Raw genomic sequence first — 23,994 nt, 5'->3', positions numbered from 1 at the left:
GAGAGCATGCCCTCCAGACCCTCACTGTCCCCAGAGAAACAGGTGGGGTGCAGAGACCCTGCCCCATGTTGCCGGGCAGCATGCCTGGCTTTCCGTCATCCAGGAGTTCAAGTCCCAGCTCCCATTGCCTGGCTGTGCCTCAGTGTCCTTAAGCATAAAGTGGGATCGATAAGCCTTGTTTTACAAGCTGTTAGGGGACTTCAGTCATTAAACCTGTCTGATCACCTAGGACACCAGCAGATGCACGGTCAGTGCCTAACACACACGAGACAGCACAGCGTTATTGTCCTGACCACGTGTGGTTCCTCCAGGGGCCAAGAGCATGCCTTCTTCTGGGGTGAGATTTCAGCTGTGCCCATAGAAGTGACAGTGGCCAGGTCACAGGGTCCCTTGTGCTCCCAGCTGTTTTGAGTGCATTTCATTGTGTCCTTTGACACACATGCCCTGAGCACTTGCTCGGCAGGTCAGAGCCCCAGCTCAGGGGGCACAGAGGGGACTAAGGTGGAGGCCCATGGTGGGGGCACAGATGGGGCTCAGGTGGCTAAAGCTGGAAGGCCTGACTAGTCACAGGGTCTTGATGGCAAAGCAGAGTTGGGTGGTACATGTCCAGGGTGAAGGGAGTATCCTGTCCTGGTTCAGACCCCCGGCGTTACTCACGGTAGGGTCTGGAGCCTCCCCTCTGAGCCTGTTTCCTGAGGTGGAGCTGCAGTGATGTCTGCTCGCAGGGTCCCGGGAAGCTGCCTGGCACATAGTACGTGCTCAGTAAATGCATGCTCCTCCTCTCCAGTGGACAGTGGGTATGCACATAGGCCCATTGCTGAGACTGAGGAATTCACCTCAGAGACTGGCAGGCGGTGGGCGAGAGCACCGTCTTCCTCCTCCACCACCCTACCCCCCTGCTCAGGTCCCCAGGCAGAATGTCCTCAAATCTCCCATCATGGGAGGTAAGTATGCCTGGAGATTTGAGTCAGGGTGGGCCCAGCGATTGCGAGCTGCAAAGCTGACTTCCATCTCTCAGTCCTGGCAAGAAGGTGCCCGTTAGGGTTTCCTTGGTGCAGAGCTGGGCCATGGCAGGTGCAGAGGTGGGGAGTAGCCGCTCAGGCCCCAACCCTCCAACCCCAACCTCCTCATTCCTGCCCCGCCCAAGCCTGTCCATAACGTGGCTGCATCCGCTAAGCACTTACTGTGTGCACGGCTTAGCAATCTTGCCACATTCTTGTAGCCACCCTACCTCTACCCTATGGACAGGAAACCGAGGCTCAGGGTGGCTTGTGTAACCACCAAGGTCACCAGCCAGTGACACAGGCTGACGGGCTCCAGGGCCAGTCACATGGGGGTTCCCAGGGCTCCTCCAGGAATGACTGGTCTGCTCTTGGCATTCCTGGTGGGGAGAGTTCCAGAACACAGCACAGGGGAACTCCTGACCTTCAGCCTCTCAGAGGCTCTGGCCAAACTCCGGAAGAGGCATTTCCACTTCCGAAAATACAGTGGCTTGCCCTGCTGCGGGGGGGAGGGGGGAGGAGGGCCTCAGGATTTCTTGCCCCACCCCTGCTCCCCTGAAGGAATTCTGCACACCTTTCTGCACACCTACTGTGTGCAAGTCATCCAGCAGCAACAGAGACCCCATCTTCATGTCCCCACCCAGTGGGGAGGGTCCCCAGTGGGGGTTATCCCCCACCTGAGAGTGGGTGTGGAGCAGGAGGGAGGGCCCACCCTGCCAGCCTGTCGTGGGGCCTCCTCTGCCCTTCCCCCTGCCCCCTTCCAGGGCCCAGCAGCGGCTTCCCCTCCTCTCCTCTTCCGAGACCACCTCTGCAGGTGTGTTTTGGGCAGAGGGTGGATCTGGCCACTGTGCCTCACCTATTTGGCTCCGTCCTGGGCAGGTCCTGCAGCTTAATCATTGCCTTCAGCGCTGACCCCTGGAGAGTCATCACGGTGCCCAGATTCTTCATGTTGCCATAAAGGGGACAGTTTACCCAAAGAATGGGCTCCGAATGTCAGGCTGCAGGTTTAACCTGCATGTTCCCATCTCTGCGGTGGGAACACTACCCCGGGAGGAGAGGTTGCCGCTTCGTGGGATGACTTGAAGGATAAGGGTTGGGGCTGTGTCTGGGGAGCCCTGGAGCCGACAGGACCCTGCAGGGTCTCCCTCCCCTTGGCAGCATAACTCTGCTAGTTGCTGCCTTAGATGTTTATTGCACCTGCTCTGCTGGCCGGCTCCAGCAGGGACAGAAAGCGTTCAGGAGTGACCAAGGCAGGCGAGGCCCTGGCCCACGAGAGTGGAGACAGAAACGAACAAAGAACAAGTGATCCAACACTGAGGGATGGAGACAAGTGTGTGGAGGAGCCCAGATCTGCAGAGGGGCGTCGTCGGGATCAAAGGGAACTGGTGTGGAGAGCGCCAAGGGGCGAGGGGGGCTCTGATAGTGAGGGGACGATCAGGGTCCCTCCTTCACCCTGAAAGGGTGTTGCCAGGGCAACAGGGGTGGTGCCCCCCCCAAACCCTGCCCCAGGTCTCGGCCCTCCACTCCGCCTGGCTGGTCACTGATGCCCTCTGTCCTTCCCCTCCAGAGGCACCCAACCACCCTGTCTTTTCGCTGCTCACTGGCTGACTTCCAGATCGAGAAGAAGATCGGCCGAGGGCAGTTCAGCGAGGTGTACAAGGCCACCTGCTTGCTGGACAGGAAGACAGTGGCTCTGAAGAAGGTGCAGGTGAGCCAACAGTGCCGTGGGGTCAAAACCACATGGCAGGAGCCGGCTGGTGTCTGAACATTGTGGCCCTGGGCTAGTCCTGCCTCTCCCCTGCAAAAAACCCTGGGAAACTGGTACTCTCCTCACTCACGGGGCTGTGGGAGAATCAGGTGGCCTTGTCTTTGCGAAAGCTCTCTGTGAACCATAAAGAAAAACAAGGATGAGCACATGCTGAGTGCCTGCTGTATACTGTGTCATGCTGGAGCGCACAGAATCTTGATAGCAGCTCTGTGGGTGGGAATTATCACCCCATTTTTTGGAGGAGGAAAACTGCAGGCGTGTGAATAACTTACCAGGGCTGGTGGCGGGAACCAAGTGGAAGCTGAGGCGCAGATCTGCAGCTGGCTAACCCTCTTTGGTAGCTGTGGGCTGGAGTGCCCTGCCCAGCTTCCGAGTCCCTCTTAATCAGAGGAGTGGGGTCAGGCAGATGCACTCTATACAGCAAAGCCCAAGGAAGAAGCTGTTCGTGAGAGCCTTTGGGCCCCTCTGAATGGCTCTTTTCTGCAGGAAATGGCCTTGAGTCCTCCAGCAGGGCTTCCATGGCCCCTCGACTCGCTCATTTACCTTAAAGAATGAGATCAACCAGCTGGGCAGAGGAGGCCCAGGAGAGGGAAGGCAGTTCAGACAGTCACAAGGTGGGGAGATGGGCGAAGAAGCCCCGCCTGGAGCCGGACAGCGTGATTCTGTCCTTGTGGATCTGGGAGCTGCACACGTGGCCTGGGATGGCTGGAGGGGACACGGGCTCCTCAGTTCAGAGAAGGCCGGCGTTCTGCCCTTTGTCTGCCAGGGACGGGCTCGCCTGAGGCTATCTGTGTTGGTTTTTAGTGCCGGGATGGGTTCTGTGGTAGGGCGGCTGTAGTGTCGCCCTCTGGTTTGTTCCTGTAAGTTAGGAGGTGCTGGAAGGACCCACATGGAGTGAACACAGGGCCTGGGGGGGGTTCGGGGAGGGGTGCATGCTATACCCCTTCTTCTAATTTGGTCCATATGACTGCCCAGTGAGGTCAGGCTGTTGTCCCCATTTACAGACATGAAGGCTGAGGCTCCAAGTGTGTTTCCTGTCCTACCCTTTACTGGTGCGTGACCTTGGCAAGTCACAGGACTTCTCTGAACCTCAGTTTCCTCCTCTGTAAGTCGGCGGCAGTAGCCCCTGCCTCATGGGAGCTGCTGAGATGATTCGGTGGGAATTGGTCAGCACAGCGCCTGGCACGTGATGGGCACCCAGTTATCCGAACCATTGTCCTTACATGGTTCCCTCTACAAGGAGGCGTGAGAACCCAGACTGGGGTCCCGGGCCTTGTGCTCCCTCTGGGGCTCTGGCAGCTGGTTTTAACCACTCTTTCCCTGTCTTCTCTCACCCAAGATATTTGAGATGATGGACGCCAAGGCCAGGCAGGACTGTGTCAAGGAGATCGGCCTCCTGAAGGTGAGTGCCCTGGGCTGAGCAGGAGCCCCACGCTTCCTTGGGCCAGGCTGGGCCCTGTCATGACCATCACAGCCCCTTAACCCTTTAAATTCAGAAATGACGTACTTTGGAGGAGGGCAGCACCTGGTTTGTCCTCTTGTGGCCGAGTGGGGACCCCACCTCACCTCTGCCCAGTCCTCACGGTGCCCCCAGACTGGCTGTCCTTGTCTCTTGCGGATCCTGGCTGTGGCAGCCGTGGACCAGGCTGTTGGGGAAGGAGCGAAGGTGGGCGTTGGGTCAGACTGCGGTTTGTGTCTCCCTGTCGGTCTCATCTCGTCTTTGCTCCCAGCCTTGTGCTCTTGTATTTCCACGTGGCGGCACACACAGCTGAATATTCAGCCTGGTGTGTTCTCTTCTTCTCTCCCATTCTCATGCTCCCTCCAGGAGATGCTCTATGCCAGGAGACAGAACCGAGCCAGTCTGGGGCACTGGGCAGAATTAACAGCCAAGCACGGGGCCCTGGGTTCTGGGAGCCAGAGCCCCTGAGTTGTCCACCTGTTGGACTCTAGCCAGGCCTCCAACAGGGAGGAGGCAGGATGCACAACTGGGGATGGGTCCCTCCTGGGAGTAGTGATGTGTCTGCCCTTCTGTGGGCAGAAGTCCTTGGTTCCACCAGAGCTGGACAGGGTTGTGTGAAGGACAGGGCCTGTTCAGGGCGAGGGATGGTGGTGGTGGATGTTGTCTGTGGTCATCCTTTCCCTCTTCCTGCTGGCTTCCCCTCCGGTCTCCTGAGAGTCAGAGATGACAGAACTTTCTGGACTAGACCTATTTCCCTGGTCTAGGGGTTGCTCTCTCTGGGGCTCTGCCCTCCTCCGCAGGTTCAGGATTCCACCTGAGAATTAGGAGGTGATGCAGGAGAAAAAAAGGGATGGGCTTTGGGCCCAGGATCCTGGATTCAAATACTGATGTCTTCGTTTACAAGCTGTGCCACCTTAAGCATATGACTTAACCTCCCTGAGCCTCAGTTTGCTCATCAGCTCAGTGGTGAGAATGCCAGCCTCACAGGATATGGGCAGATAGAATTAAATAAAATAGTATCAGGGGAGTACCCTGCTGGCCCAGTGGTTACGATTCCAGGACTTCATTTCCGTGGCCTGGATTCAGTCTCTGGTTGAGGAACTGAGATCCTGCAAGCAGCATGGCATGGCCAAAAAATAAATCAATGAAAAAAATTTTTTAAATAAAATAGTGTCTGAAGAGGGCCTGGCACAGGAGAGCACACAGTCAGCACTGACTTGGTGTCCTCTATCCCCACATAGAGAGCTTACTTGGCAGCTTCCTGTAAAGTGGGGCTACTGGCACAGTCAACCATGGCACCCACCGTCCCACCGCCCAGGGATTCCCAGGCAGGAGGGAGAACAGACAGGCAGCAGATGGTGACTGTTGGGTGATGCTGGCAGACCCAAGGACCCCGGGAAAATCGTGCAGGGCCCAGGGCCTGGTCTCAGAATCTAGAAGGCTGAGATGAGCCTGCTGCAGGAGCCCTGACAGCATGGATGGGAGTGCAGATCATGGTGGACTTGAATGCCATAATCAGCATGTGAGACTTGAATGTGGGGACAAAAGGGGAGCCCCATAGTGGCTGAGAGCGAGGTGTCGTGGCCATATGGGAGTCGTGGATGGTCGCTGGGGTGGCCCTTGGCTGTGATGGGTCCCAAGGGGGAGGCTAGAGGCTTGTAGGGAGGTATCCCTAACTCCAGCCATCACAGGTCCTAAAATACTCTTCAGATAACATTTTGAAAGTTTTACTAAATGGTTAACGTTGGACCCAGTTGTGATCCCTGACACTCTGATTTCCCAGCCCTTGGGGAGTGGCTGTCTGGATCACACACCCCTGGCTCCCTACTTGTGGCCAAGAACACACATGTGCTACACACGTGAGTAAGGGATTGTACATGTCTGCACACCGAGCCAGCCTGTTTAGTTCTTGGGCTCAGAACTGTGTGACCACAGCCTCTTTGGTGAGGCCGCCCCAGGTGGCATGACCTGGGCCTCCCTGGTGCGGGGTCTCTGACCCTACCCCAGGCTGCAGTGCCACTGAGTGCAGTCAGCTATGGGCTTCGCAGGCAGATACATCCCTTGCTCACTAGCTTTGGGGCCATGGGTAAGCTGCTGACCACTTGGGGCCTTGGTTTTCTCATCTGTCTAAGGGGTTGATGACGAGAGTGCTGTCTTCAGAGATGTTGTCGTGGAATTAGCAAGAAGATGCATTGGAAGGACTCAGTGTAGCAGCTGGTCAGAGGCAGCCCCCATTGCCATGGTTATAACCTCTGCCGCCAGGCCAGCCCCTTTGCAGAACGTGACCCACCTCTCCAGCCTGCCCGTGGGAAGTCAACAGGATGTGCCAGGGCATGGGGTGTTTCCTACAAAACAGAAAGAAGCACGGTCCTCAGAGGGGCCACTGGGCGGCATCGTTCATGTGAGAGGCTGCCAGGCGGGGGCGGGACAGTGATACACAGCATAGATACATGCCCCTCACGCAGCACTTTCTGGGCCTTTGGGAAAATGTGCTTTCAAGTGGCCTCTGGGTGGGACCCCCGCTGGACGGGCTGACCATATTGTGGCAGAATATTTGAGTCCCTCTGCCTTCCCTAGATCCTGGAGTCATTTCGGTGTAGTTTCAGTTATAAGGAATGCCAGGGTCTCCTGTCAGCCAAGCAGGGGCTGACTTCTGGCCAGTGGGGCATGGTCCTGTCCAGAGATCATACGAGCCATAGTGATCAGGCCAGAATCAGGGTTTCATTACTGAGCACCATGCTCAGGGCAGCTCTCACACTGGGGATGATGTTTTCTCAAGATTTCACAAAGGGTGGGTCAGAAATTGAGAAAGTGGGAAGGAAGAAGGAGGGAGGTAGACACTTCCAAGTATTCCAGGACCACTGAGTACAGAGGTCGAGTGGTGGGGGTCTGGCCCTACCCTGGAGGGGCCTGGGTGGTGGTGATGATGAAGAGGAGGAGGGAGAGTAGGGAGAAAAGGGTCATTTCCACAGTGTCTGTTGAGTCTTACCTGTGAGCAGTCACCATGTAGACATTTCAGGGGTATCAGCCCGTGTAATCTTCACAGCTGCTCTGTAAAAGATTATGCCCATTTTACAGAGGGGGACACTGAGGCTCAGGGATGCAAAATGGCTTTCCCAGTGTCACCCAGGTCTGCAGGCCATTCCCCCCAGATACTTGCCTCTCCAACTGTATCATCTCTCACTGGCTCCATCTCCCTCTTTTTCTCTCTTCGGGCAGCAACTGAACCATCCAAACATCATCAAGTATTTGGACTCATTCATCGAGGACAATGAGCTGAACATTGTGCTGGAGCTGGCGGACGCAGGCGACCTATCACAGATGATCAAGGTGAGGGTGCCTGGCGGGAGAGCTGGGTCTCTAGGGCTTCCCAGGTCAGGTGCCCCCCAACCTCAGCCCAGATTCCCCAGTGCTCTGGCCTCAGGCAGAGGCAGCCACTCAAGGACACTCGCCCCCGGCCCCCCTTTGCTGATGCCCAGAGGCCTCAGCTATGGTCCCGTCCACACTTGCTGGGAGAAGGTCAGCCACAGGCAGAAAAGACCCATCTGCGGTCCCTCACCACCCCAGCCCACCCATGGGCTCATGGCCACACAACCCCCTGTAGGTCAGACCCCAGGTCTCAGAATCTGGGAAAGTATCTTCTGCCTCATTTTATAGATGGGAAAACTAAGCCCAGAGAGGTTGGAAGAGTTACCTGAGGATCCCCAGCAACATGGGGACAGACCCGTGCCTGTGGCCCAGGTCTTTGCTTCCAGTGGCCCTCCGGTGGCATCATCCCCAGGGGACCTTCCTGAGCCCCTCAGCCCTTAAGAGACATCTTCCCTCCCATATAATGGCCGAGGTCAAGGATCTCAGAAATTTTGAGCAACCTGCCAAGACCCACAGGCAGCCCCCAGACTGCCTGTTTATCCCCCTAAGCCTTGAGCCCAGGACTGGGTCTGCATGAGCCTGGACATGGGGACCATCACAGCTCCACCGATGGGGCACCCACTGCAGGCAACAGCCGTGCTGAGCATACACCTCTCACTGAGTCCACGCTATCCTTAAATAGCGAGACTCAGAGAGGTTTTGTCACCTGCCTGCGGTAGCACAGTCTCTTAAGTGGGATCCCTGGGCCGGCGCTCTCAGCTCCACTCACCCTCCTCCTTCAAGGTCCTCACTCCCCGGCTGGCTGGACCCTCATCCACAGACCGTGTTGGCGGGCCTGCATCGCTCCTCCCCTGAGCCCAATCTGTCCCTGAGCCAGGCTGGGCCATGCTCGAGCCCCAACCCTGCTCCCAGCCATACTGCAGACGGTCATAGACGCTCTGTCTTTCCCACCAGGCACTGGGGATTGAGTCATTGCTCGGTGCCTGCTCTTCTGAAATTTGGCTCCGAGGAATACGGGCGTCTCTGGGAAGCAGCATTACTTGAGCTGTTATCACCTGCTTTTATACTTTCGTTGACATATTAATGCGTTTGCAGGGATGTTAATCTCCACACAGATCCCTGGTGGAAACAGATGTGCTATATCACATCTCACTTCTCCCTCGCTCCCCCCACTCTTTTTCTCCTTCCTGTGTCATTCTCTCACTGAACACCATGCATCCAGACCCGCTCTGTGCCCACCCCCATGCTGCTGGCCTAGGCACGGCCCTCAGGGAGCTCGCCTTCTGATGGGAGAGCAGAGCTGTGAACAAGCAGTCATGAGCAGCCGTGAACAAGCCAAGTTCAGGGTCTGTGGGAGCCAGGGACGGCTTCCTGGAGGAGGTGACACGTTAGCTGGGAAAGCTTCCTGGAGGTGACATGTTAGCAGAGACCTGAGGGGAGACCTACAGCTTGTGCCAGAGCCCAGAGGGATGGAAGCCCAGACAAAGCACTTTGTCTGGTCAGGGTGCTGCACCCTGTCAGCCCCCGTGGCCCTCAGACTCCCTCACAGCCTCTTAGTTCATGGAGGGGGCTGGAGTCAGACGGTGGGGAGTTTGAGGCTCTGAGCAAATTATAGATCCCTCCCCTTCCTGAACCTCAGTTTCCACCACTGTCATGGGGGCCTCATCGGGGAGGGCCGCGCGGGAGCTGCAGGGCCTGGATGCAAGCTCCTTCCAGCCAGAAGAGACAGGAGGGAGGCGTGGTGGCATCCAGCATCCTTTGTACCTGGCCTAGAGTGGTGCCTCCCCTCACCCCGGCTTCCCTTGGGCCAACCCTGACCCAGGGTTCAAGTCGGTTACTCATATCCTTGGTTTCTGGGGCGGTGGCCCAGCTTCCAGGTGCTTCAGGCCTTCCTGTCTCAGGAGCCCTCCTCCTCACATGGCCTGGCACCTCCCTCCCTCTGTCAAGGGCTCCTCACCCTCCCCTTCCCCTGCTGAGTCTGTGGCCCTGCAGGCAGAGCCGCTCAGACAGGCAAGGCAAGGCAGTAGGAAGACCCTGGGCCCAGGCTCAGACACACCTGCGGGATGACCTGGGCAGCTCCCTGTACCTCAATTTCCCATCTGTAATGCACCCAGCACAGTGCTCGGGGCCTGGGAGCAGCTGTTTCTCTGGCCTTTCCTGCTCTCTAGCTGTGTCCGGCTTTTGGAGGGAACGGGGGCCTAGGCAGGGCTCAGCCTGGGGCCACACTGAGTCCTGGCCTGACAGGGAGGCGGCTGGCCAACAGACCCTCCGTCCCAAAGGCCCCAGCCTCCAGAGCCAAGCAGCACCGCCAGGGCCACGTGCCGGCGTTATTTACAATGGATGGTGAAGCCGGGAGCTGCTGCCACCCCAGAACCCACCAGAGACGCCGTGCCTTCCTGCTAAATGTCACCCGCACCAATAGGACGTGACATTTAGAAAATCACCACGCACAGCCGCTCACGTCCCCATTTAAATGCTATAATGAGGATTAGCTAACATCAGGGCACAAATAACACCGCAGCGCAGCCCACCCTGGAGCCCTTAGGTGGTCCTGGGGGGGCTCTGTGCCGGGAGCCAGGGGCAGCTGACACATGAGGTCCCCTCCCAGAATGGAGCCTTGGAAGAGCCTCATGGGGCTTTAGAGCCAGTCCAGGGGCTTCCCGCTATGACTGTCCCAAGGTTGGAGGTGTCCACGTCCTGTCCCAGCTCTGCTGCCCCTGCTGGATGACCCTGGGCAAGTTCCTGAACCTCTCTGACCTTAGGCCTTCATCAGGTGGTTACTGGTACCATTAGAAGTGGGTTAAGAGCTTGGGCTTCCCAGGTTGAGCTGTTGTAACTCTGCCCCTTACTGCTCCTGTGTGGCCCTCAGTTTCCCCATCTGTGAGATGGGTGCAGCCATCACTGTGGGGCCCAGCACCCAAAAACAAAAGTCTATAACCCCAAACCTACCCAGACTGCACATGGCAGGTGCTTAGCAGAGGTTAGCTCGAGTCCCGCCTCCTACCTCAGGCCACAAGTGTGTCCTGGATCTCCCCTGTGCCAGTGTGGCTGCCCTGACACATGGGCCAAGTCTTCACCTCTGGCTGCTTTGGAAAAAGATGGTTGCTCTAAGTGAACAAAAACTAGGTTCCAAATGATGGGTGGGTGAATTATGTCCCCGACCCCTACGGGCCTGGCCCACAGGAGCTCCCCCTGGAAGGATGCTGATCTGAACAGTAGACGAGGGCATGTTCCTGGTTGGTTGAGCTCTTTCAGGACCTTTGGTTACTTACAGGTCTCTCAGTGCAGCCTGGGTAGGTTTTGGGTTATAGACTTTTGTTTTTGCTTTTTTTTTTTTTTCTGGAGTGTTAACTATGATTTTCCAGGCAGCAAAGTAGGTTGTGCCTGTTGAAACTGGAAGGTCCATTTGAGACTGTCAAGCCCGCTTCCTGGAGGTCCTTGCCACACTTGTTCATGATACATGTGCTGGCTCCCAGGAAGGGAGCTGGGATTTAACCACCAAGCAGGTCTTGGGTGCCCCCATCCTGGGCTGGGCCAGGCCCAGGGCAGAGACCCCACACCAGTCACTCCTGCAAGGAATTAATCCCTGTTGGGCAGTGTGGGAGGACTTGGACGTGTGTCCAGAAGACTCCAGGTAAAGGGTCATAGAGAGCGGCCTTTAAGATGTAGTCCCAGCATCCCTTCAGCGAAGCTGTCAAGACATGCCCTCTGGCCAGGCCAGCCCCACCTTCAGGGAGCCCCATGCTGGTGCTGGGGGTAGACACGTGACCCCTGGAGCCGGGACCCTACAGTGGCCCTCCCAGGCCTGTCACCCAAGCCTGTCCGTGTGTCTGTCTCCCCCTCCGCAGTACTTCAAGAAGCAGAAGCGGCTCATCCCAGAGAGGACCGTGTGGAAGTACTTCGTGCAGCTCTGCAGCGCCGTGGAGCACATGCACTCCCGCCGGGTCATGCACCGTGGTACATGCCGGTTGGGGTCGGGGTCGGGGTCAGGATTTAGGGTTAGGGTCGGGGTCAGGGTTAGGGTTAGGGGGCCGCAGGACACAGCCTTCCCCTCGGCTCCTCCCGGCTCCTCGGGACAGCCTGAGGAGGGGCAACCGCCTTGTATCCCCATCTGGTGGGTGGCCAGCATCTCACCTGTCCTTACAGGGTCAGAGAATGGGAGCGGGAGGCCTCAGGCTTGACGGCACCCCGGACCTTGTGCCCCTGTCAGGGGCCTCCCCAAGGTGAGAGCACCAAGTGCCATGTAGTTACAGGGACCTCAGGAACAGGGGCCATGCTCAGCACATAATCTCCAATCCCTGAAACCCACCCAGAGCCAGCAAGAGGGGGCTGCAGCGAGGATAGGGTGGGTGGAGAGACTGGCAGGGAAGTCATGGCTAGTTCCGGTACTGCTGCCAGTTCTGCCTGCGAGGGCAGGGAAATCATCCCGGAAAAGGGAACTTTTCATCTGGGCTTTGAAGTCTTAGTAGGAGTTTGCTGGACAGAGGAGGTGAGTGTTTCTGAGAGCTGACATCATCCTAAACGGTGAGGAAAGAGCCTATTAGGTGCCCAGCAGAGTGCTGTGTGCTTTAGCTAGGTGACTTCACTGATTCCTCCGTTTGTTCATTTTGCCTGCATTTATCAGTGTCTGCTGTGTGTGAGGCACTGCCCTGGTGACTGGGGAACAGCACAGGTTACCTCCCCGAGTGCCCCCTTCATCTGTTATACAGACCTGCATGGAATACCTGCTCTGCTGTAAAAGAAGAAACAAGAGCACAAAAATGCCTACACTCCTAGACCTCACAGCAGCCCTGGGCTGTAGTGAAGTTAGACCCATCTTACAGATGAGGAAACTGAGGTTACGTTTCTCAAAGTCCCACAGCTGGGCAGAGACAGGGCCAGGGCCTTGCCCTGAGAGAGCAGGACTGGGGACTAAACCCCCGTCACCTGAAGGGCCCCACTCTCTGCCCACCCCCAGGCCGCCTCCTCCCTTCTTCCCCTCGCCACCAGGCAGCCTCACCTCAGACCCCACACCAACCCCCCTGTCGTTCCCCTACAGACATCAAGCCTGCCAATGTGTTCATCACGGCCACGGGCATCGTGAAGCTGGGTGACCTTGGCCTGGGCCGCTTCTTCAGCTCAGAGACCACCGCGGCCCACTCCCTAGGTAAGGACAGGCCGTTCACACCCCAGCGACCCCCAAGGTCCTGGATGACGTGGGGAGATGGGACCACCCGTATCCTCACAAGCTCGTGTCTTAGGGATAGGGAGGTGTGGCTCCGTGGTCGCAGAGACCACCATGCCGTTTTTCTCATTGCTGCATGGTGTCCCATCGTGTGTGGGTGTGTGGCTGTGTGGGTGTGGTGGTTTTGAAGCTCTCGTCCCCATCTGACCCTGGAGGACCCCTGGCCCGGCCTCCCTAGCAGCTGGTGCACCGTGGCTCCTCTGTCAGGTCAGAACAAAAGGATGTTCAAGGACCCGCCAACACGTGAGATCGTGACACTTCATTCATTCATGTACATTCAGCCTGTTCCTCCTGCTGGGGAAGTTTGGGCTGTTTACAGCTTTTGGCTTTTAAACCGGCAGTTTCAAAGCTGCAGGAGCCTAGTGCTTACATGGTGGAGGTGACTTTGTAGCTGAAGTGTTGGGGAGTGCCTAGGAGCTGGTGAGCAATGGAGGAAAGCATGGCGTGGGGAGGGTCGAGGGCCTGTGGGTGGCAAGGAAGGCAGGCGGGGCCTCGAAGGCTGAGCTCAGTGGGAACAGCATCCCAGGGGTGCGGGGGCTCTGAGCGCCGGACACCGGAGGAGACTTGGAGGTCAGATGTGTGTTTCAGGTCATGTTAAGCACTGTCAGCTTCATAATCCCAATATGTGAGTGAGTGAGTGAAGTCGCTCAGTCGTGTCCGACTCTTTGCGACCCCATGGACTGTAGCCTACCAGGCTTCCCTGTCCATGGGATTTTCCAGGCAAGAGTACTGGAGTGGGTTGCCATTTCCTTCTCCAGATATGTGAGCAAATGCGAAACTTGGACTGCTAGAGAATTTTACATTTGATTAGAAACCAGTGAAGTCCCCAGTGTGTGTGGAACACAGAAGTAGGGTCCCCTGGGTGCTGTGACCAGGGCTGCGTGGGAACATTTCAGGCCAGGGCAGGGTGCAGGGGCACTTCCCCGACCCCCAGCAGTTCCTGGCTCTTTGTCGTGGCGTCTGCAGGGGACGGTGCCTGAGACTCACCTCCCCATGCGGTGCCGCATCCACAGGAGGGAGCTGGTCCCGTTCACAGGCCGAGCCCCTTGAACACTGCTCTGTTGTCCATGTGTGTCCCCCGCACTCCGTGGCCCAGCCAGTGCATCTCCAGTCTTCCTGGGCGCTACATCCCTGAGAGCCTGCGGCGTGCCAGGAGACACACAGCAGCCTTCTGGAAGACACGCTTTCCTGGTGGAAACTGTCACTGTTCATACAGGTCCTGATGGCTAGAGGCTCTCAGGGCATAGCACGCAGTCTGGAGAAACAGGCTAACTCAGAGATCAACAGCTCCCAGCTGGGAACTGGAGAGGCTGTGAGTGTGTGTGTGACTGTGGAAGTGTGTGTGTGTGTGTGTGGTTGTTTTGAAACCGTCGTCCCCATCTGACCTCAGAGGACCCCTGGCCCGGCCTCCTTAGCAGCTGGTGCGCTGTGGCTCTTCCGTTAGGTCAGAATGAAAGGATGTTTAAGGACCCGCCAACCCTTGAGTTGGCGATACTTCGTTCATGCCTCCAGCAGTTGTCAGGGTCCATAGGCTCCTTCCTCTGTGCTGATGAGGAATCTGAGACCCAGGGAGTTTGAGGGACTCTTCTGAGTTCTGTGATGGCAGAGCCGGGCCCTGATGCGGCCCTCCCGGTACAGCGCCCGGTTCTTCCAGGAGCCCAGGGTCGGGGGCCCTGGAAGGATCTGCCTCCGGAGCTCGGCCACCGACTCCCCGTACCTGAGAGGAAGCCGTCTCTTTCTCGCTCCCCTATATCCTTCTCTTTGGGAAAATCATTGTGTCTTGTCAGCTTGGAACTGTTTACCTCTCTGGTGCAAGGGCTTCAGAAAGGCCAGAAATTCAAGGGAAACCGTCAAAGAGCAGAGTTAAAGCCACTGCCTCCTGTCCCCTGTCAGTCAGGTCCCAACCCTCCTCTGTCCCGCCGGGGAAAAGACTGCGGCACAAGTCAGAGCTGGTTAAGATCACATCGTTAGGAGCGGGCAGAAATGCGGGCTCGTCCGACAGTGTGAGTTTATTGACTTGGACTGGTGCACTTATTATATTAATGAGAAGGAATTGGAACTTGGGAAAAGGCTGCCCGGGTAAGCCAGGCTCTTCCCACAGCCTCTGAGCGGCTGTTGGGCCTCGTGGTAGGTGGAAGGAGCCCTCCTGGGGCCGTGTGCCCATCGAGCTGAGAGGCCCGCATGGGCTCGGCAAGGCCCTGCAGCCAGAACTAAGGGCCAGGCCCCACGAAGGCGACAGTGCCAAGCCAGAGCCCAGGTCTGACGTCTCGGAGACCAGGAGAAAGACCCCCTTCCATAACGAGGTTCCACAAACAGCTGTCTCGTACACGCATTCAGCGGGGCAGAAGGCTGCTCTAATTGCAGGTGCCTCGTGACTCAGGAAGGACTTGGGGGGCAGAGCCTCCCTCACACCCGTGCGTGGGTATGAATTATGCAGCCGTTGCCTGTCTGTGCACCTACTATGTGGGGGATGTTCCGAGGCAGTCACGTTGCCCCAGCAACCACCTTGTCTCCAGAGGCTGCTGACCCAGGGTAGGGCTTATGCAAATCCCATCTCCTCCTGCCGTCTCCTCCCCCAGCCCCCTCCCCGCCTCCATATTTGCTAACACGAGGCTGGCATGAAAGGGCATTAGTCATGCCATGGCCAGGCTGACAGGTGCGGTACCCAGCGGTGGCAGAGCGGCTGCCTCGGTGTCAGGAATAGGAGCCGTAATTAGAGCACGGAACAGAATGAGCGTCAGACGAATTACCAGGCAGCAGATCATATTTGTCAGGAAGGATTGCATACATAAAAATTAAGTGACAGTACACGCCGGCATAATGAAAGAAAAATGAAAGATTTGCCTACACACAGCTCACAAGCTACAAGCAAGTGTCTCGCTCCGAGCAACGGCAGCAGCTGCAAGACAAATTGTGGGGCTGGGAGAGCAGGCCCTGCCCGCTCTGCAGTGAGACCCGATGGCCTCGGGCTGGGATCAGGGTGGGAGGTTAGGCAGGCTCACATCCAGGCCAGTACCGTGCCCCACCCTGCCTTTCGGGGGGCTGGAGAAGACAGGTCCAGTTGGGGGAGACCCTTGTCATGTACCCATGGAAACGGTCAGGCCGTTTTCCATGTCACCGACCCCTGGCCTGGCTGTGGGGCATACATAAATCCTTCCTTCTTTCCCCAGGCCGAATGCCCTGGTCTTGGGCTGGGTGGGAGACGTGAGGTTATGGGAACATGAGGTGATACAGCCTCCCCTGCTCTCAGGGGGTTCCCAGACAGACCCAGGGTGGCACTGTGTTGGGGGGGCAGGCAGAACGGTACGCAGCGGACCCACTGTGTGCAGGCACAGTGCTGGGCTCTCTGATTCAGCTGTGCCTGGGGAGCAAGGGTCCACTGGGGACCTGGAGCTGCCTTGGCCCCTCCCAGGGGCTTTATTTCCGTTTTCTGAAGTCACTAAACTGACCAAGGAGGTGTGTTAACAAAGAAGACAAGGTTTAAAGGGTGTTTGAAAAACATGTTGCATCTTAAAAATGTGGTCCAGTGCGGCTTCAAATCTTCTTTTGACAGATGAGAAAACGGGGGCTCAGAGCAGTGCTGCCATCTCCCTGTGGTCCCCGGGCAAGCAGGGGCTGGAGAGGCCTTTTGGGGCTGGAAAATGCGTTTAGCATCTTCACCACCAGGCAAAGCAGCTTCATGTCCCAGGTGGTTTGGTACCTTGCTTAGTGCTCCAGCTGCCCAGGGAGGTGGGAATCCTCAGAACTCATTAATAGGGAGGGAAGCCCAGGTACAGTGAGGTGAGCACCTTTGCGTTGATGGGTGGTGCGCCAACCAGAGCCATGTGGCAGTGGGGGCGTGGCCACGTGGTGGGCGGGGCCACGTGGCAGGCGGGGGGCATGGTCACCTGCCGGGTGAGGTGCGGCCACGGGAGAGTTCCGGTCCAAGGCTTCCTGAGTCATCTTGGGATGAGCCCCTGATACTTGGGAATGCGGGGTGCCGTGTAGTCTGGCAGAGATCTGTTAGCGATCCTCCACGGGGGAACTACCAGTAGACAGATATTTGTAGGGATAAATTTGGCCTTGGAGCACGGAATGAAGCAGGGCAAAGGCTAATAGAGTTTTGCCAAGAGAACGCACTGGTTATAGCAAACACCCTCTTCCAACAACACAAGAGAAGACCCCACACATGGACATCACCAGATGGTCAACACCGAAATGTGATTGATTATATTCTTTGCAGCCAAAGATGGAGAAGCTCTATACAGTTAGCAAAAACAAGACCAGGAGCTGATGTGGCTCAGATCATGAACTCCTTATTGCCAAACTCAGACTTAAATTGAAGAAAGTAGGGAAAACCACTAGACCATTCAGATATGACCTAAATCAAATCCCTTATGATTATACAGTGGAAGTGAGGAATAGATTTAAGGGACTAGATCTGATAAATAGAGTGTCTGATGTATGGATGTGAGAGTTGGACTGTGAAGAAGGCTGATCGCCGAAGAATCGATACTTTTGAACTGTGGTGTTGGAGAAGACTCTTGAGAGTCCCTTATACTGCAAGGAGATCCAACCAGTCCATTCTAAAGGAGATCAATCCTGGATGTTCATTGGAGGGACTGATGCTAAAGCTGAAACTGCAATACTTTGGCCACCTCATGCGACGAGTTGACTCACTGGAAAAGACTCTGATGCTGGGAAAGGTTGGGGGCGGGAGGAGAAGGGGACGACGGAGAATGAGATGGCTGGATGGCATCACCGACTCTGTGGACATGAATTTGAGTGTACTCCGGGAGTTGGTGATGGACAGGGAGGCCTGGTGTGCTGTGATTCATGGGGTCGCGGAGAGTCGGACACGACTGAGCGACTGAACTGAACTGAACTGATGAACTCTGGATGGAGGTTCGTGACATTGTACAGGAGATAGGGACCAAGACCATCCCCATGGAAAAGAAATGCAAAAAAAGCAAAATGGCTGTCTGAGGAGGCCTTACAAATAGCTGTGAAAAGAAGAGAAGCGAAAAGCAAAGGAGGAAAGGAAAGATATAAGCATCTGAATGCAGAGTTCCAAAGAATAGCAAGGAGAGATAAGAAAGCCTTCCTCAGCGATCAATGCAAAGAAAGAGAGGAAAACAACAGAATAGGAAAAACAAGAGATCTCTTCAAGAAAATTAGAGATTCCAAGGGAACATTTCATGCAAAGATGGGCTCGATAAAGGACAGAAATGGTATGGACCTAACAGAAGCAGAAGATATTAAGAAGAGGTGGCAAGAATACACAGAAGAACTGTACAAAAAAGATCTTCACGACCAAGATAGTCATGATAACGTGATCACTGACCTAGAGCCAGACATCTTGGAATGTGAAATCAAGTGGGCCGTAGAAAGCATCACTACGAACAAAGCTAGTGGAGGTGATGGAATTCCAGTTGAGCTATTTCAAATCTTGAAAGATGATGCTGTGAAAGTGCTGCACTCATATGCCAGCAAATTTGGAAAACTCAACAGTGGCCACAGGACTGGAAAAGGTCAGTCTTCATTCCAATCCCAAAGAAAGGCAATGCCAAAGAATGCTCAAACTACCGCACAATTGCACTCATCTCACACGCTAGTAAAGTCATGCTCAAAATTCTCCAAGCCAGGCTTCAGCAATATGTGAACCATGAACTCCCAGATGTTCAAGCAGGTTTTAGAAAAGTCAGAGGAACCAGAGATCAAATTGCCAACATCCACTGGATCATGGAGAAAGCAAGAGAGTTCCAGAAAAACATCTATTTCTGCTTCATTGACTATGCCAAAGCCTTTGACTGTGTGGATCACAATAAACTGTGGAACATTCTGAAAGAGATGGGAATACCAGACCACCTGACCTGCCTCTTGAGAAACCTGTATGCAGGTCAGGAAGCAACAGTCAGAACTGTACATGGAACAACAGACTGGTTCCAAATAGGAAAAGGAGCCCGTCAAGGCTGTATATTGTCACCTTGCTTATTTAACTTATATGCAGAGTACATCATGAGGAACGCTGGGCTGGAAGAAGCACAAGCTGGAATCAAGATTGCCCGGAGAAATATCGATAACCTCAGATATGCAGATGACACTACCCTTATGGCAGAAAGTGAAGAGGAACTCAAAGGCCTCTTGATGAAAGTGAAAGAGGAGAGTGAAAAGTTTGGCTTGAAGCTCAACATTCAGAAAACGAAGATCATGGCATCTGGTCCCATCACTTCATGGGAAATAGATGGGGAAACAGTGGAAACAATGTCAGACTTTATTTTTTGGGGCTCCAAAATCACTGCAGATGCTGATTGCAGCCAGGAAATTAAAAGACGCTTACTCCTTGGAAGGAAAGTTAAGACCAACCTAGATAGTATATTAAAAAGCAGAGACATTACTTTGCCAACCAAGGTCCGTCTAGTCAAGGCTATGGTTTTTCCCGTGGTCATGTATGGATGTGAGAGTTGGACTGTGAAGAAAGCTGATCGCCGAAGAATTGATGCTTTTGAACTGTGGTGCTGGAGAAGACTCTTGAGAGTCCCTTGTACTGCAAGGAGATCCAACCAGTCCATTCCAAAGGAAATCAATCCTGGGTGTTCATTGGAAGGACTGATGCTAAAGCTGAAACTGCAATACTTTGGCCACCTCATGCGACGAGTTGACTCACTGGAAAAGACTCTGATGCTGGGAGGGATTGGGGGCAGGATGAGAAGTGGACGACAGAGAATGAGATGGCTGAATGGCATCACCGACTCGATGGACATGAGTTTGAGTGAACTCCCAGAGCTGGTGATGGACAGGGAGACCTGGTGTGCTGTGATTCATGGTGTCCCAGAGAGTCAGACACGACTGAGCGACTGAAGTGAACTGAAACAATCTGGAATCAAGTCGACACTGGTAGAAGTACAGTGTTTCATCATCATGGCTGCTTCTCGGGAGGGCTGAGTGTGGCCTGACTCAGGTTGGCTGGTAACTTAGGAGGACGTGGTGACAAATGCTGGCATACGGACAGGGTGTTCATGTGTTGCGTCCCGGTGTTGGGTGGAGCGGGGAGAGTTTGGAGAGGCCCCAGAAGCCGAGGACCTGGCTTTTCTCTCGAGGGATGAGAAGCCATCGGCCTGAGTCAGAGACATGGTGCCTGCTTTGGGGTTCAGGTTGTGGGGGTGGGGGCGGTGAGAATGGGCAGGGCAGGGGGGCTAAGTCAAACCATTGTCCAGATGAGGTGCAGCAGCTAGGACAGTGGCCAGGGGGCCGGCGGGGAGGGGAGCCCCGTCAGGAAGTGAGGCCTGATCGATGTTGGGGGGCAGGGAGGGAGTTTCAGGGGTCGGGGCTTCGTGCAGCACAGAGGAGTCTGGTCCTCACCTGCCCTCTTGGGCACCCCCAGCCCTCCTTTGCTTGGACCACCCGCCTCCATTGCCCAGCCCTCGGGGTTGCAGAAGCAGAGCCTTCCCAAAGCTGTTGCTTCCTCCTGTCCGTGTGCCAGGAGTTCAAACTATCCCCATTTTTCTGAGACAGAGACCAGGGTTCCAGAATGTGGCGGGGAGGACCCCACAGACCATTGAGTTCACCCCATGTTCCACTGGAGGCAGAGAGACAGGGTCCGGTTCTCTGCTTGCCAGCGGCTGCAACGGGTCCAGGCCTGGCTGGGGTGCCGCTCTGGGGATGCGTGTCAGCGCCCTCACCCCCTTTTCCCAGCCGTTTTCAAAACCACCATCTGGGGAAGAAGTGCAGCCCACAGATGCCAGCCTCCCCTTCATGTGAAATCTTTGCCTTTTTCATATCTAATGAACATGTTTCAAACACCGTGAGCATTTCAAAACACGGCAAAGTTTGTTTTGACAGGAGTGGCGCATCTCGGGAAGCGGGGCCCTTTAATCAGCCTCCGCTTTGAGGTCCTGCGTTCTCCTCTGATATCTGCCGGGTTTGAAATCTGGGAGTTCTAGGTGAAGACGCGGGGAAGGTCAGGGTCTGTTGGGTTCCTCTTTCATATGCAGAGCTCCGTCCCTGGAGGGGAGGGCGGGGGCAGGGCTGGGGGCTGCGGGGCTGATGGGGAGATTGCTGGCAGGGGATTTGAGACCCTGGCTGTGCGCTTTCTGCATCTGAGCGTTTCTGCGAAGGCTGTGTCACTGCTCTGCCGCTGAAAGTGCCCACGGAGGTCCCCGCCTTGCGTTTAGGGCCACTGCCTGCGGAGGCTCCTCCCCCTGTTAGCTTCTCCCTCGCTCCTCCAGAACCCCTGGGGGTCGGGGTCACTTCTCCAGGGCCTGCTGCAAGCTTGGAACTTCTTTGAAGTCTCTCATTTTATCTTTAATAAAATTCATGCAGGTTGTGCATTATCTTTCATAATGTCCGGGCACTTACTGTGGACATAAAAGTAGAGTTTTACAGACTTCATTCCCTGGAAAAGCTGTCACAACAGGAAAGAGGTGCTGTGTTCACCCCCTGCAGCTTTGTAGTTTGAAGAGCCCTCCAGTGAGGCAGAGCACCCCAACTTTAAGATGCAGAGGCCCCTCCCCTGGATCAGGGAACAGGCCACACTTCCCTCAGTTAGCACTTGGTGGATTCATGGCTCCACAGCGTTTCTGAGCAGCTGAAAGGAGGGCCAGTGTGGGAGGCTGCAGAGCTCCTCTCAGTTGTATGATACTCTCCAGGAGGTTGTGGGAGATGCAGGGGCCCAAGTTCCAGCCCTGGAGCTTCTGGTCCCACAGGCCTGGAGTTGGGCCAGGGTTCCAGATTTTTAGCGACCTCTTTCAGGTGATCTGGTTACAGCCATTGGTCAGTCGACTCTTTCCTTGTTCAGCTGCCTCCTCCTGGACACGTGCTGGAACAGGAAACTCACTACCTACTGATAGACCCACACCTGGGAGGGTCCAGCAGAGCATCAGGGCTCAGTTAACATTGGATGCTGATGGATGGACAGACGGAGGGATGATGCATGAATGGAAAGACAGATGAATGGATGGAGTATGCAGTCCTGGCATTTTAGAAGAAAGTACAAATCTCATTAGGATATATTTGCCTTTCCCCCCTTATATCTGGTTCAGTTCAGTTCAGTCGCTCAGTCGTGTCCAACTCTTTGCGACCCCATGAATCACAGCATGCCAGGCCTCCCTGTCCATCACCAACTCCTGGAGCTCACTCAAACTCATGTCCATCGAGTCGGTGATGCCATCCAGCCATCTCATTTTCTGTCGTCCCCGTCTCCTCCCACCCCCAATCCCTCCCAGCATCAGACTCTTTTCCAGTGAGTCAACTCGTCGCATGAGGTGGCCACAGTATTGGAGTTTCAGCTTTAGCATCAGTCCTTCCAATGAACACCCAGGATTGATCTCCTTTAGAATGGACTGGTTTGACCTCCTTGCAGTACAAGGGACTCTCAAGAGTCTTCTCCAGCACCACAGTTCAAAAGCAATCTTCGGCGATCAGCTTTCTTCACAGTCCAACTCTCACATCCATACATGGCCATGGGAAAAACCATAGCCTTGACTAGACGGACCTTGGTTGGCAAAGTAATGTCTCTGCTTTTTAATATGCTATCTGGGTTGGTCATAACTTTCCTTCCAAGAAGTAAGCGTCTTTTAATTTCCTGGCTGCAATCAGCATCTGCAGTGATTTTGGAGCCCCAAAAAATAAAGTCTGACATTGTTTCCACTGTTTCCCCATCTATTTCCCATGAAGTGATGGGACCAGATGCCATGATCTTCGTTTTCTGAATGTTGAGCTTCAAGCCAAGCTTTTCACTCTCCTCTTTCACTTTCATCAAGAGGCCTTTGAGTTCCTCTTCACTTTCTGCCATAAGGGTGGTGTCATCTGCATATCTGAGGTTATTGATATTTCTCCGGGCAATCTTGATTCCAGCTTGTGCTTCTTCCAGCCCAGCGTTCCTCATGATGTACTCTGCATATAAGTTAAATAAGCAGGGTGACAATATACAACCTTGACATACTCCTTTTCCTATTTGGAACCAGTCTGTTGCTCCATGTACAGTTCTGACTGTTGCTTCCTGACCTGCATACAGGTTTCTCAAGAGGCAGGTCAGGTGGTCTGGTATTCCCATCTCTTTCAGAATGTTCCACATATCTGGTAGAAACGAGTAAAAGCTGAAGGAGCAATAAAGAGGTAGAAGGTTGAGAGGAGAGTGGAAGGTGATGCCCCCAGCTTTCTCTCCCCAGTGCCTCCAGGCTTTCACCCCAGGCAGGGCCGAGACAGGCATCTGGAACCTCAGCAGAGGGACAGGGAGACAAAGGAAAGGCCCCGACTCCACTGAGCAGCTGGCCCTCCCTGGCCAGGGGAGGGGGCACTTTAACTGACCTTGAGAAGCCCACCAGGAAGCGGAGGCACAGACAACTGGAGGGCAGGCCGGGGTGGCCAGCAGGGGAACTCGAGCAGGGGGGACCAGCTACTTAGAGCCTTCACTTTCAGATGGGCCTGGCAAAGCAGCCCCACCCAGGCCAAAGCCTGATCACTCAGCAGGTCTTCTCTCCCCCAAGTCCCTCCTGTGGGGGCCCAGGAGGATCTAGAATAAGCGAAGGCTAAGACAGGGTGGTAAGAGGTGTCAGGGCCAGCCGACACTTCCGTCTAGGGGGTGGGGTGGGGGATGGTTGGCCAGGCGTCTTGGTGCAATGCAGCCAGACAGTGGACCTGCTGTCCCTCACTGAGGACAGGGCCTGTGACCGCTACTATCTCTGTGTGCACCCCATCAGCCCCGTGTGGTGGTTCTGTGTGGGAGACGGTCCTCACCTGGTCAGCGTGTCCACCCACAGCACCCTGACTGCTGGATCACTTGCCATTTGGTCTGAGGTTCCCACTGTTAGGTGAGAACTGTTTGGATTTCATCCTGTGGTTTGGATATGACAAGTCATCCATTTCACACTTGCCCATTCATTTTCATTTTGCTCCCTTGTGACCAAAATATACAAGGGGTTGCTACTAGAAGTGCAGTTTGCTTATAGAATCCCACATGGGTTCATTTGCTAACTGACAGCTCTTTCTGCTAAGTAGCAATTAGCCCCCTGATTTCAGCCATAAAGTATGCATATAGGATGACACAGTTCTTAAAACTATTTAAGTGATGGCTGCCGTCCTGGTTTAAAGATTATTGCCATCAAACAGTGCTTGGTAACCCAGTAAAGCAATAATCAGCTAGTCCCTCTTGGACAGACATGAGTTAAATAAATAGTGCATTAGGCTGCGAGGA

The 23,994-nt window shown here is 55.1% G+C and overlaps 1 protein-coding gene across 4 annotated transcripts in view; it reads left to right on the top strand.

Annotated features, from left to right (window-relative positions):
* Positions 1-23,994, top strand: part of NEK6 (NIMA related kinase 6) — an 88,593-nt gene that overhangs the window by 49,642 nt on the left and 14,957 nt on the right. For all 4 annotated transcript variants that reach the window (XM_055400933.2, XM_055400932.2, XM_055400934.2 and 1 more), the window contains exons 3-7: positions 2,569-2,709; positions 4,109-4,171; positions 7,448-7,558; positions 11,446-11,554; positions 12,636-12,743. In XM_055400933.2, the coding sequence (XP_055256908.1) occupies positions 2,569-2,709; positions 4,109-4,171; positions 7,448-7,558; positions 11,446-11,554; positions 12,636-12,743 (532 nt within the window). The remainder of the gene's footprint in view (positions 1-2,568; positions 2,710-4,108; positions 4,172-7,447; positions 7,559-11,445; positions 11,555-12,635; positions 12,744-23,994) is intronic.

The sequence above is a fragment of the Moschus berezovskii genome, chromosome 11 (genome assembly GCF_049115385.1).
Source record: "Moschus berezovskii isolate FMDL1 chromosome 11, NW_MosBer_1.0, whole genome shotgun sequence".
In the NCBI taxonomy this organism is placed as follows: Eukaryota; Metazoa; Chordata; class Mammalia; order Artiodactyla; family Moschidae; genus Moschus; species Moschus berezovskii.
Note: the sequence above shows the minus strand (reverse complement) of the source record. Positions and strands in the feature narration are given on the sequence as shown.